The sequence below is a fragment of the Poeciliopsis prolifica genome, unplaced genomic scaffold (assembly GCF_027474105.1).
Source record: "Poeciliopsis prolifica strain line A6 unplaced genomic scaffold, Auburn_PproV2 SCAFFOLD059, whole genome shotgun sequence".
Taxonomy (NCBI): Eukaryota; Metazoa; Chordata; class Actinopteri; order Cyprinodontiformes; family Poeciliidae; genus Poeciliopsis; species Poeciliopsis prolifica.
This window is the reverse complement of record NW_026562434.1, coordinates 1,666,821-1,680,131: the sequence shown is the minus strand read 5'-3', so window position 1 is coordinate 1,680,131 and position 13,311 is coordinate 1,666,821. Positions and strand designations below refer to the sequence as shown.

The 13,311-nt window shown below is 43.2% G+C and overlaps 1 protein-coding gene across 1 annotated transcript in view; it reads right to left on the bottom strand.

Moving 5' to 3' along the window:
• LOC129379623 (tight junction protein ZO-2-like) overlaps positions 1-13,311 on the bottom strand; it is a 28,105-nt gene continuing 14,794 nt past the window's right edge. Inside the window, 22 exon segments of the mRNA XM_055060435.1 lie at positions 1-655; positions 1,211-1,296; positions 1,435-1,512; positions 2,370-2,489; positions 2,491-2,586; positions 2,861-3,172; positions 3,872-3,972; positions 4,058-4,268; positions 4,351-4,430; positions 5,252-5,347; positions 5,419-5,603; positions 5,684-5,909; positions 5,987-6,095; positions 6,185-6,335; positions 6,858-6,939; positions 7,016-7,143; positions 7,685-7,790; positions 9,034-9,187; positions 9,466-9,569; positions 10,883-11,543; positions 12,090-12,192; positions 12,302-12,426. Coding sequence (XP_054916410.1) covers positions 505-655; positions 1,211-1,296; positions 1,435-1,512; positions 2,370-2,489; positions 2,491-2,586; positions 2,861-3,172; positions 3,872-3,972; positions 4,058-4,268; positions 4,351-4,430; positions 5,252-5,347; positions 5,419-5,603; positions 5,684-5,909; positions 5,987-6,095; positions 6,185-6,335; positions 6,858-6,939; positions 7,016-7,143; positions 7,685-7,790; positions 9,034-9,187; positions 9,466-9,569; positions 10,883-11,543; positions 12,090-12,192; positions 12,302-12,426 — 3,465 coding nt within the window. The 3' untranslated portion in view covers positions 1-504.

Below are 13,311 nucleotides of genomic sequence, written 5' to 3'. Positions count from 1 at the left end.
CAATTGGTTGTTTTGTTTTTTTCTGTTTGGATATTTAGATAGAAATAAAACTTTCTTATTGGTGGAACATGGTTTTTAAATCTCTCACCTTGCAGGACCAGGTAGCAGCTCTGGTGAAAATTGACTGGAAGGAAAACATTCCAGGAACTTTTCTGGTTCCTGCAGCTTTTAAAGACCTTCAGAAACTCTGGATGAATATTAACCAAACCAGCAGAAAATCTGCTGCTTGGAGGAAAAAAAAAGAATTAAAGTTAGGACTTCTGCTTGATATTTGTGATGGATCGGATTCAGAAACTCTGGACTCGCCAGTGAAACACCGGAGGCTGTTAAACCCAAACCAAACATTTCGTCTCTGGAAATCAGGACCAACATTTCTTCCTCTGTGGCGGTTAACGGCGCCGCCGCCAGCTTGAAGAGAGTCTGGACTCAGAGCCAAGATGTGAGAAAGAAGAAGTTCAGAGAGCGACAGAAGCTGGTGAACGACCTCACTTCCTGTTCGGAGCCTCACAGCTCGGTGTCCTTGTACTTCTGAGGGTTGTAGTATCCCCTCCGGGTCTGCTCCGCCAGCTGGCGGCGGTACTCCGCCTCGGTGTCCTCGTTTCCTCTCGTCTCCGAGTACGTGGGCCGGGACATCGTCTGCGGCTCGGCGTTCGAGCTGAAAACACAGAAACAAGTCGGATCGGGAGGAAAAGGGAAACTGATACGATTTCAGCAGCACATGATTAACGGCAGTGAGATTATAAAATGTGAAAAAGTCTCTGCAGCTCAAATTCACAGCAGTTATGGTTTACAAGCGAAGTAATCTGAACCTTTGTGGACGTCTCCAACTGAAACAGATTTTAAATCATCAGCAAGTAAACAGGAAAAAGTTCAACTGGTACAGCGGTTACACTTTAAACTAAAGCTCAGACTAGCTAGAAAGCTAACGTCTTTCCTCTGCCTACATTTCCCAGAATGCTGAGCGGTTCTGGATCAGAACTCAGTGAGTATTCTATAAGATGTATCATCTATTGGTATTGATCTATCGATTTATTGATTTATTGTCCAGCCCTCGTTGGAGATGTTTTATAAAGGAGATTCTGCTGCTTTGATTTTGATTCATGGAAACAAAGAGACGGTTTAATCAGTTTGTGCTTCTTGTATTCTTGCTATTGACAGGAATTTAAATTGTTTCCATTTGTGTGGAAAACGAGAGAGAAAAGGCTCTGACCCGATTGGCTGGGGCCGGTTCTGGTTGGTCTTTGGCAGCTTCACTGGGACGGCGTAGATGTCTGGATGCTTCTGGGCGATTTCCAACTGGAACAGACCCAGAAACGTCAGAGTGAATCGCAGCAAAACTACAGAGGAGCCTTTCAGGAAGCTATTGTTCTGAAGGCCGGACCCGGACCCAACGGGTCCGAACGCAGACTAAACGAGCGGCGGGTTTTCACTGACTCGAGCTTTTTCCGCCTCCTGCAGCTCCAGAAGACGCTGCGCTCGGGCCAGATGGTCCATCTTCTCAAAAGCTTTGATCTGGAAGAAAACGAGCCTCAATTAGTGGAAGGAAAACAGGAAGAAGGAAAGATGGCCGACATGATGAGGCTGGTTGGGACTGATGGACACGGAGTTCCTACACATCTATGATTTATTTATTCATTCTGGTATTCGCTCGGCTCATTTCATTCATTTAATTACCAATACATTCATCTCATTTTGATTATTTTATTTTCTGTCTAACTTTGCCAACATGAAATTAATCAAAACCCTCAAAAGCAAATAAAAAGTAAAAATGTGATTTTCTATAAAGCTAATTAAACCTCTTCACCAATATTTAGGGGAAAAAACGACATTAAAATGAAAATAAAACCTTAAAATCCACTCAGAATTCAGTTCTTTCTAAAGATATTTCAGCAGTTTAAACCATTTTGTAAATTAAATTATCAAAGTATTCAAAATTAAATCAAAAACATTAAATTCTCCCCATAAAACATTGTGCAAGTTCGTTTTGTGTAAAATAAACTAATTCACATTCATTTGTTTACAGGCAGCATAAATGCCACATTATTTTCTCAAATATTTACTTAAAGGTTTATATTTAATGTTGAATTTACAGTTTTTTAATCACAGCTGCATCATTTACAAAAGAAGCTTAAAGTGTGTTGAGCTCAGATCTGGTGAAGTTCAGAAAACGGTCAAGTTTTGTGCAGGAACCCTGAAACAGGAAGTGGACATGTGCAGTTACCTGATTGGCCATTCTCTATTTCATAACAGGAAGAGAGAAAAAGCAAAGGAGGAAGAAAAGGAGACAAGTTTATTAAGCGAAGCGTGAAGGAAGAAAGAAGAGAGACTTTAAGGAGTCTTGAGGCAATCGGGTTGGTTTTTGTTCCCACCTTTCCCAGGAAGGACTTGTTGGCGGGGTCTTCCTCCTCCTGCTGGTTCGCCGGCGCCTGCTCCTCTGAGGTTTGGTGGAGGCGGGCGACGTTGGGCTTCGAGGCCACGGCGGGGGGGAGCCGGCCTGCTGGCGGCCGCCGCGTCGATGCTGCTGATGGTGCTGCTGGACTGGGACTCGTAGCTGCGCACCGAGTCGGTCCGGGCCTGAGCGCGGACCTGCTGCGGACCGGCAGAGCAACGCCGGGTTAGAGGAGGAGGACGGGAATTCATTCACCAAGATGGGACCTTCTCCTGATCCAACAAAACTTGTGCAGCTAAAATGTCATTTTACAGATATTTATAAATGTTTCCAGAGGTCATGAGACGAAAAATAAACATTTTGCAGCGATTCTGCTGCGACGCCACCTTGGACATTTTTATCCAAAATAGGACAAAACAATATTCTAACCCCCAGGAGTCACAGCCAGGCGTTTGAGATCTTCCTGCTCACCTTGGGTGGTTCTGGAACAAACGAAGGCGGCGGGCTGGGGTCCCGGTTCAGAACCTCGCGGCTCCCGTGCCTCTTGGCGCGGCGCGGCTCCTCCGGCAGGACGGGCTCCGACGACCTGCTGATGGCGGAGACGGGCGTCGGGTCGTCCAGCGTCTCGTCCAGCTCGTTGTCGGTGTAAGCCCCGCCCTCGTCCGCCGTGTCGTCGTAGTCGCTGGTGAGGCGGCTGTCCATGCTCAGGTAGTCGGCGCTCATGGCCGACAGGTAGGACATGCGGTCGTCCTGCAGGTCCAGGTCCTCCTCCGACCCGTCCATCTGCAGGGACGGAAAACAGAATCAGAAACTTATTTATTCCAAAATCCTGGTGGAATTTAACTTTAATCATTTCATTAATTTACAATATTTTCACCTCATTTCAGAAACTGCTACTTTAATGTTGTTGAAGTGTTTTGCTTCCTAAAATATTTAACTTTTTCTAGTTTAAAACTGAAATAAAATCCTAGTTTTCATTACAGCTGAACTACTTCAGCACCTTAAACCATTTAATCACAGATATTTTCAGCTCATGTTAATTTTCTATACTTTAGTCTCATTTTATACATGGTTGTTGGATAAAAACAGATGATGTTGAACCAGTAAAATGTCATTTTCACTGTTAATTTCAACAGAAATTTAGAGTTTTTAAACATTTTTGTTAATTTATTTACCAATATATTCATCTAATTTTAGATAACTAATCTGAATTTTGTTGTTGTGTTTTAATTTCCAATATATTTAACTTTTTCTCTTAAATCAAAAAGATCAAAATCCAACAAAAAGTTTATTTTTTTCTTCTTCAGCTATTGAAACAATTTATAGACCAATAATTAAAGCAATTTTATACTTTGCTGGTTTGTAATTTCTGCAGTTAACTTTTTCCTTCCACTAAACCTTCTTGGATTCAGTGTTAGCTGTACTATATGTTTTTGTGCACATGGATCATTTTATCTTTTATTCTGATTCGGTCAGACTCACCTTCCCCTCCGACACCCACACCGCTTTCTGCTGCTGCTCCCGGATCGACTCTTTCACGCTGCCGTACCAGGCGTCATTCGACGAGTTCAGGTCGATGGTGGCTGGATTCCCAACACACAGGAAGATCCAATCGGTGAGCGGATGGGACTAAAAGCTTTACGGGACTCGCCGTGAGGCGCCACTGACCGGTGAAGAGGTGGGAGCAGGTCTTCTTCAGCCGGACCGCCTGTTCGTAGAGTTTCCGCGCGCTGCGGTTGGATCCGGGGATCAGGCGGCTCCTCATGGTTTTCACGCCCTGCTTGCTGTCCGGGTTCAGGAACACCACGATGGGATACCACTGGGTGTAGTTCAGCGTGTCCACGGCTTTGGGAGTGACGTCCAGCAGTGCGTGCAGGTCCTACGTGACGCCGCGTTTTTAGGATTTTATTCCCACCAGAAAAAGACTTTCAGGTAAAAGTAACAAAAAATAAACCAGCTACCTGCTCGATGATTTGTCTGATGGTGTTCAGTCTCACCACTCCAGACGATTTCTCACTTCCAGCATCTTTGGGCTCGGTTTCTGAAACACAGACGTTTTTAAGTTTGTTTTAAACTTTGGGACAAACCAAAGAGTTAATTTTAATTCTATAAAAATAGAGTTTTTACAGTGTAAATTTCAGCAGTTGATTCAAAGCAAGAGAGAAAAATGTCCAGCTGATAACAGGAAGGCTCAACAGAAAACAGCAAAATAAAGTTTTAATTTCCTTTCAGTTTTAATTCATAGTTAAATCTTTTTACTTTTTTTTAACGATTTAAAAAAAACATTTTAGTCCCAATTCAAATTCTTGTAGCAAAGTTGAAAATTTCTGTTTAAAAACTATGATACAAACATGTGAATTAAATTTTTTTTAAAGTAACTAAAAAAATAAGTTTGAAACAAAAAAAAAAAAAAAAAGAATTGATTTTTTTTCAGGTTAAAATTGTTCAGATTTTAGTTATTTTTTTATTTTATGGCCCCAATTTAGCTCCATATTTTAGCATCTTTCCAAAGCAGAAACTGTAATCAGCCTGAATCAGTAGCAGTAAGTGAAATATTATAGAGATATATTAATAAGACGTCGAAGGTCTTTGAGGATTCCTGACTAAACCGAAGTTGCTGCTGGAGATAATAAATAATAAATGCTAAAATGTGCTTCATTCATTTTGATGAATCCAAAATGTATTTCTATTTGAACAAATGTATTTCATTTGAACAAAATGTATTTCTATTTGAACAAAATGTATTTCTATTTGAACAAAATGTATTTCTATTTGAACAAAGTATTTCTATTTGAACAAGTAAACCAGTTGTTACTCTAAACAGTTTCCAGCACAAGCAGAAAAAGTTTAGACGATACTTACTGGCAATAATAAACTCGTTGGGAAGGTCGTTGGCCAGTTTCTCGTTCACGACGTCGGAAATCGGGCCGAATATCACCACCGGCCTCCTGAAACCAGCTGGAAACACAAACCGGACGTCAGGATTCACCGTCATCAGCAGACAAGACGGGAGGAAAGGTTTCCGCTACCTTCTCGCAGCACCACTCTCTCGTAGGCGGGGAACTTGGTGGCGACTGGCGGTGCTCAGGTCCTCTGGCTCTTCCGCAGGTCTTTCTTCTTCCCCGCCCTTTGACCTCTGAGCCTCCAGAAGTCTCCTCTGTCGTTGCCTGACGCCGCTCTGGCAGCGTTCTGCACGTTGGCCATTTGATCAGCTCTGAGACACAAAACAAGCCCACCTCAGAGGTTTCAGCACTGGAAGGTTCACGTCTCGGACGCGTTTCTCTGACCGCCCACCTGCTCTTGTTGGGGATGATTCCCTTTTTCACTTCGGGCGCCTGGCTGTCCTGGTCCATGCGGATGGCCAGCCAGTGGCCCAGCTTGCCGTCGTACAGCGTGTCGATGACCTTGAAGATCTCCCCCCTGCCGAACGGGAGGCTCTGCGGCGCCTCCTTCTCGTACTCAAAGTGGGTTCTGATGTAGAACGAGTCGCCGCGTCCGGATGCCAGAACATCTTCATACACTGAAACCAGGAAATCATGTCGGATCCAGGTTCACAGATACTTTATATTGTACTTCTCAGTGTTCTTGTGTTGGTACCTTCGGGTTTGCTTTGAGCCAGGATGGTCACGTCTTCTCCTTTTGGAACGTCCAGCAGGTAGAGCACGGCGTCTTCGCGCACCATCCCTCTGAAGTCAACGTTGTTCACCTGAAACAGAGACCAGAAAGTCACTGGAAGGGTTTTCGTTTAGATGCCATGCTAACGAACGTTGGAGTACGAGGACCTAAAGGCGGCACCTTAACGATCTGATCTCCGGTCCGAAGACCCTCCTGCTCAGCCGGACTGTCCTCCTGAACGCCGGCGATGAAGATGCCGACGTCGTTCCCTCCGGCTAGCCGCAGCCCGACGCTGTCGCCCTTCTTGAAGCGCACCATGATGGTGTTCGGGCTTTTGTTACGAAAACAGACAAATTCTCCTTTAATTACTCATATAGACCAATTTGGCTGGAGGACGAAAAGCTGCTGGCTGAAGAACACTACCATTGGCTTTAGCTGTTAGCATAACGTGCTAAATCTAAAATGTACGCTTGCTTGTTATATAAAAGAAAAGGAGACAAAGTGCTTTTCTGCTGATTTTTAACACTACAACAAGATTACAAGGTCAGGAAAAAGTTTTAAGTAAGAGAAAAAATAGCAAGGAAGACAGAAGCAGGTCAGATGCTAGCCTGACTAGGACAACCTGACATGTAGATGTGCTGTGGAATTTGCCGTTTTAGTTCAGTTACAATATAAATTGCAACAATTCTGCCTGTAACACAGCCGACATGAGAGCGAGAAAAAATGATCTTAGTTGTTCAACTTTTTCTGCATTAATTTAGTGAACGAAGTTGTTCTACTATGTTAAAGAATCGTCTGTTTACCCTCCAGCGCTGTAAACAATAACATGCATGTGGCAGATTAACCTACTGACCCGTAGACTTCCTGGTCCTCCAAGCTCGGCTTCAGTGGGACTTTTGGAGGAACCCGAACTCTTGGGGCGACTGCTGCTGCTGCTGCAAATGAAAACGGTAAAACAATCAGCTCAGCCATAATCAGCTTGTTTTTCTTCAGAGGCAGAAAGACGTTTACCAGGCGGCGACGCAGATCGAGTTTCGTCCCTCTCTGGCGGCAAAGGGGAGGAATCTTCACGCCTCTCCAGACTTTTGAGAGGCGTCGGCATCGCACCCATTTTTGTCATCCTGCTAGAAGGATCGTCTCTGAAAGTAAAAATAAAAGTTAGCAGGAAATGCTACAAATAAGTACAAGTCATGTTATGAGAATAAAATCTTAAGTGTTGTAACAATGGGAATAAACTTGAAATACCAAAAATAATGTCATAAAATGAGAAAAATATTTTAGAACTCGAATATCTTTAGGAGTACCACAAGGTTGTGTTCTCGGACCCACGAGAACACTAAGTGATTTAATTCATGGGAGCAAAAAATAAAATCTGAAACAAGAAAATCAAAGTGGAAAATGAGAATTAAAAGGTGTTTTAATGTAACTTAAAACCAGAAGTTTTTTTTACGCTGCCACTTTAGCTGTTGCCACCAACATTGAGTAATTAATTTTGCTAATGCTGACTGACCTGAAATAGATAAAGTTTTACTGGCAAACAGAGAGAATACAGGACCTTTTTACAGCTGTACACAGTAGCTTATTCTTTGCTTTGAATACCTGAATCAAAGCTCAACTGTGTTATTTTAAGATGCTGAAAATAGATCAAAGCGAGCCGCGTTGGGCTGCATGAAAGCGTACCTGGGTTTGTCTCGAAGCCTCTCATTGGACGAGTGTGAGGAAAGGTCGGAGGGATGACCTCGCTCCTGTGGAGAGTAAGAGCGGTACGACTCGATCTCTGAGATATCTGCAAAAAAAAGCACGACAGACGAAGTGAAAATTGTCTCTTTCCTGCAACGAGAAACCGAAACAGACGCAGAACAGATTCACCTGTTTTGAAATCGAACGTCTCCGACTAAATTACGAGAATAAGCAGATCTGTGGATCTTAAACTGAAAAGCATCAGAAAATGACAGCAGCACACTGCATAAACACAGTTTTACAAAGTATTTTTAGTCTAGTTTCTATTGTAAATATATTAATGCACTTGAAATAAGAGAAACCAGCTAACAAGTCATTGTTCAATGATATAGGAGTTTAAGTGAATAATTCCTTAAAAGTGACAAAAATTTACTAGTTACATTGGCATTTTATTTCACCCAGAGGAAAAAAAAAATTTGACCGTTACCTAGCAACCCCAGCAGAGTTCCGCCCGTTACCCAGCAACCTCAGTGGAATTCCACGGTCACCTAGCAACAAAAACCTGGTCTACACAAATATGGTCATTGCATTTTTATTTTTTGCACAAAATCATCTGTGGATAATAAGATTTTACTCTGGTTGTTTCAGTTATAACATGGGAAAAATTTTAAATAAAATAATCAATGAAACACATTTAAGGAATTATTCACTTTAAACGAGCTGCTATAACTTAAGTTAAACTTTTAAGTTAGATTAGCCTTATTTCAAGTGTATTAAAGTATCTACACAAGAAACTAAGCAAAAAATACTTTTGTGTTTTTGCAGTGCAGGGAACAAAATGAAGTGGATGGACGATGTTTGGGAGCTAAAAAACCCCCAAAACAATCCTTGTATTGTGAAAATCCAACAGCAGGATTATAATCTGGGATGAGATCACCCTGCTGGAGGGGAATGAACACTTTCACACATGAAAACACAAACCAGACAAAGTGGGTCACGCTGGACCAATCAGAGTCCTCCGACTGAGTCATGTGACCCTAAAAAACCAGGTATAAAAGAGGAGCTGCTGCTGCATGGAGTGAATATTTAAATATTTAAATACGACTAAAAGCGGATGAGAGTAAAGGTAAAAGCTTTTATTTAATGAGCGTAAAACAAGTTACAGCAACATTATTGGCAACAATTTTCTTCACAAATGGAAGTTCACATGCGGTAGGTTATTTTTTTCTCTTTTAAACGTTTAAAAAGTATGTTTATGACGATGGCGGTGATGATGATGGCGGCGGCGGCGGAGACGAGCATTCACACTGGGTAGGTCCTGCTGGTTTTCAGTTTGGAGGGTCTCTCACCATCGAGCTCCGAGTCGCTGTCCACCATCGGCGGGATGCGGATCAGGATCTGGCGGCGGTCGCGCTGAACCACCAGCTGCAGCCGGCCGCGAGACTTCTCTATCAGCTTCCCGGCGTCGCTGAGGGAGAGGTTCTCCGTCACCGTGCCGTTGATCTGAGGCAGCAGAGGGAGGTCAGAGGTCAGAGAGAAGGAGGGACCGGTTGTGTTGACAGATGGAAAAATAAATACGAGTTAGAAAGAGAAATCGATGGAAAGAAAGAGGAAGATCGGAACGAAGGGATGAGAGAGAGCGGGATTCAGAGGGAGAAACAAGAAGGAGGGAAGAAAACCCAGATAAAGAATGAAGAGTAATCTCTCTCTCTCTCTGTGTTTATTCTAAGTGATTCTGTTTTCAGCTGTATAAACTCTGACTGAGTGAATTTGGCTCCCACCTTCAGGATGATGTCTCCCTCCTGCAGGTTCCCGTCTCTGCCGGCCAGGCCGCTGCTCGTCATCTCCTTGATGAAGAGCTGGCTGCCCAGGCGCAGGCCGTACTCTGCAGGAGAAGATCACAGACATTTCAGATTCACCGTCAAACCTGGACAAGGCTAAACAAATATGTCACATTTTAAAGACAAATCTAGTTTGAATCTGAAAGAAAAACAACAATTTTTTGGAAAAGTTTTGTTCACCCTGAAAATTCATCCTTTGATTTGAACATATTTAATGAGGAAGGAAAATAATCGTAATTTTTAGAGCAGTAAATGTTGAATATTTTCAGCCTCTATAGAAAGATGTAAAGCTTCTCATATTTTTGGCCTGTTTGTCCAAGATTAATAATTTGATTAATAATTATGATACATCAAATTTAATAAATCAGAGTTAATTTCACACTTCAAATGAGAAGATTTACATTTTTTTAAGATTTAAAAGTTGAGGAAGTCACATTTAAACTCAGTAAAGTGTTCATAAATGACGATTTCTGCATAAATCCCTCCTGGTTTAAGCTAGAAAAACTTATATTTTCCTTTATTACTTCAGTAAACTCATTACTTGCATAAGAAAAATCACCACTGGATTCTGGTGAAACTGTTAATATGTTGCAAAAACTACATTAAACCTAATCCTTAGTTATACTGTAATAATCTCGTTTTATGAGCTTAGCTTTAATCAAACATCTGAGCTGCTGCTCTGCTAATCTGTCAGCAACTAAATCAGACTCAAAGAAGAGATGAAGGCCATTAATTAACCTCTCAGGTTTCATGTTAACGAGCAAATTCATCTCCATCCTGCTGTTTAAGATCTGAATTAAAATTATAAAGTCAAATCTGATCAACGTATTTTATCACCAAACTGTGCTGCACATAAATTGAACCACGCTTTAAGGACTACTACGATTTCTAATCGATTAATCACAAATCATCCAATTAGTCACAATTAATTGATTAAAAATAATTAACGTTAATTTGAATAATTGTAATTTCAGCAATTGATTAATCATTTCAGCAAATTAGCCACACATTGAGGACTACTGTTACTATATCAATAATCAATGAATCAATTATTTAAATACATTATTTGGATTGTGATTTCAATAACTGATTTATTATGACTAATTCAATTAATTATGGTTAATCAAGCATTTTGATCATTAAAAATAGATTAATCACAATCAATTATTAAAATCTTGATTAATTGTGACTAAGTAATTAAACATGTTACAGACAATCACTGATTATTAATCTGCTGAATTCAGTAACTGATCAACTGTGATTAATCTAATTAGTAGCGATGAATCGTTTAGTCCTGAAGCGGTCCAAAGCTGAGTCCAATAGAACCGCAGACAGAACAACAGTTTGGGCCGCTCACCTTCGTTGGGATGGTTCTTGAGCAGCAGCACGTTGACGGGTTTCTCCAGCGGCTCCTGGTCGCGGCCCGGTCGGGGCAGCGGGATGGGAACAGCAGGGGGCGACGGCGACCGGTCCAGGCGGTCTCTGCTCGCCGTCCGCCGGACCGGCTCGTTGTACCTCTGGTCTCGGTCGCGTTCGTAGCTCGGGTCGCGCCTGTGGCCTCTGGCGGGGCTGTAGCTGTCCCGGCCGTAGCGCGGCTCCGGGCTCGGGACGCGATCGCTGCGGTAGCGCCGATCGGGGCTGTAGTCCCGGTCGAGGGCGCGATCGCTGCGGTAGCGGCGGTCTGGGCGGTCCGGGCTGTACTCCCGGTCAAGGGCGCGATCGCTGCGGTAGCGGCGGTCCGGCCGATCGGGGCTGTACTCCCGGTCCAGCGTGCGGCCCCTGCTGCCGTCGCGCCGGTAGCCGCGGTCGGGGCTCAGGTCGCGCTCGGCGCTCCTACCGCGGGTCTGGTAGCCAGAGTCGCCGTAGCCGCGGCGCTCCAGGCTGTTGTCGCGGCCGCTGATCATGCTGTGGCGGTCGGCGTCGTAGTTGTAGTCGCTGTAGTTGTCATTGCTGAAGACTTCGGGCGAGACGGCGCCGGGCATCACACTGACCGGGACCTTCTTGGGGCGCTTGACCGTCTGCAGAAGACGGAGAGAAGAAATGGTGAGAGAAACCTCGCAGTCTGGGTTCCTTTAAGTCACGGGTCCAACAGAACTTCCCAGGTTTCTTTGAGAGCAGGACTAGAAAAACACAACAAGCCGTCCAAACAGAGATCTACGCGACGCAGTTCTGTTTTTCCTCATGTAACAAAACCAACTGTCGATGTTAACATGGCAGTAACACAATGATAGTATCATGAAATACTTCATTTAGTGGCCAGGAGGAGAAATATACATTTTAACAACAAAGGAAAGAAACAAGAGCAAAGGACAGAGCAAGGAAAGAAGGAAACAAGGACAAAGAAAGGAAGGAAATAAGCATAGTATGAAAGGAAACATGAAGAAGGCAGGAAGGACACAAGAGCAAGGTAAGGAAACAATAGCAAAGGAAAGAAGAAAATAAAAGCAAAGGAGGAAAAGAAAGAAGGACAAGAACAAGTAAGTAAATAAGGAAACATGAAGGAAAGAAGGAAACGAGGACAGATGGATGAATCCAGTGTAACTGAGTTTTGATGTCAATCTTACGATTTTGGCCATTTTGCCACATTTTCTGAGGGTCTGAACGGCGAAGGAGTGCAGCGCTCCCTCCATGGGCGTGTTGTTCACCAGAACCACGCGGTCCTTCTCACTGAAACACACACACACACACACACACACACACACACACACACACACACATGGGTCAGCGCTCTGACACACACACAGGTCCGTCCCCGACCCGCTGAGATGAAACTCACAACAGCATCCCATCTGCCGGGCCGCCCTGCAGGACGTCCGACACCACGATGGACGTCTCGCCCGTTTCCTCGTTCGGGTTGTCCCGTCCTCCTGAAACCGCGATCCCAAAACCCATTTTGGGATCCTGGAAAAAACAAAAAACAACTTTAAACATTTAAAATCATTTCTAGGAGAAGAGTGTTTTTCCACTAACGACCCGATTTAATCTGGTTTTTATTCCACCTGGTGATGAACCGGTTTTCCCACCAGATGAGATTAAGTTGGAGATTTGATGACCTCGGCTCTTTATCCCTCCCTTCAATCTGAACCATTTATAAAAACAATTCACCGTTTTGCTAGCAGATGGCCGATCGAGCAGAGGGAGGGAGAGAGAGCGCAGAGACAGAAGACGAGCCGCCATTTTGGTTTTGAACTATGTAATAATAAATTATTTTCCAATAAGAAAAACTTGCTTAGTCATGTCTTGCATCTTGACAGAATCCAAACTGTTTATAGATTTATTTATATCTGGAGAGAATAAATATTTTATCTATAAAAATATCAGCCATTCTCTCATCTTCAATTTAAGCCATATTTTACAGAAATCAGGGTGAGAAATAATCTGGTTTTGTGGATGTGACTCAATGACTCTCAGTAATGGCCGCCTGCAGGAGCGTCGCTAGCTTTAGCGGCTAACAGGCGATGTCCAAACCAATCATTTATATCAATGGAGAAATCCTATAATCGTTCAAATCTAATGCTACTCCATTTCTGTTTACATTTGGTGAAGCAGGAAGTTGATCCCTGTGTCTGAGATTTTGTGTTGTTTCCTTCAGTGGTTCTTGGTGCAGCGCCACCCGCAGGCCAGGAGGGGAACAGGTTTTTCAATTAGTTTGGATTGTTTTACTCGGTGCAAAGTGAAAGAACGGCAGCAGCTGAAGAATTGTACAAACGTAGCGTTTTGGTCCCCAATCAAACCGAATCAACCGAACCATCAGGAAAACAACCAAATTGTGTTTAATGTGTTGAA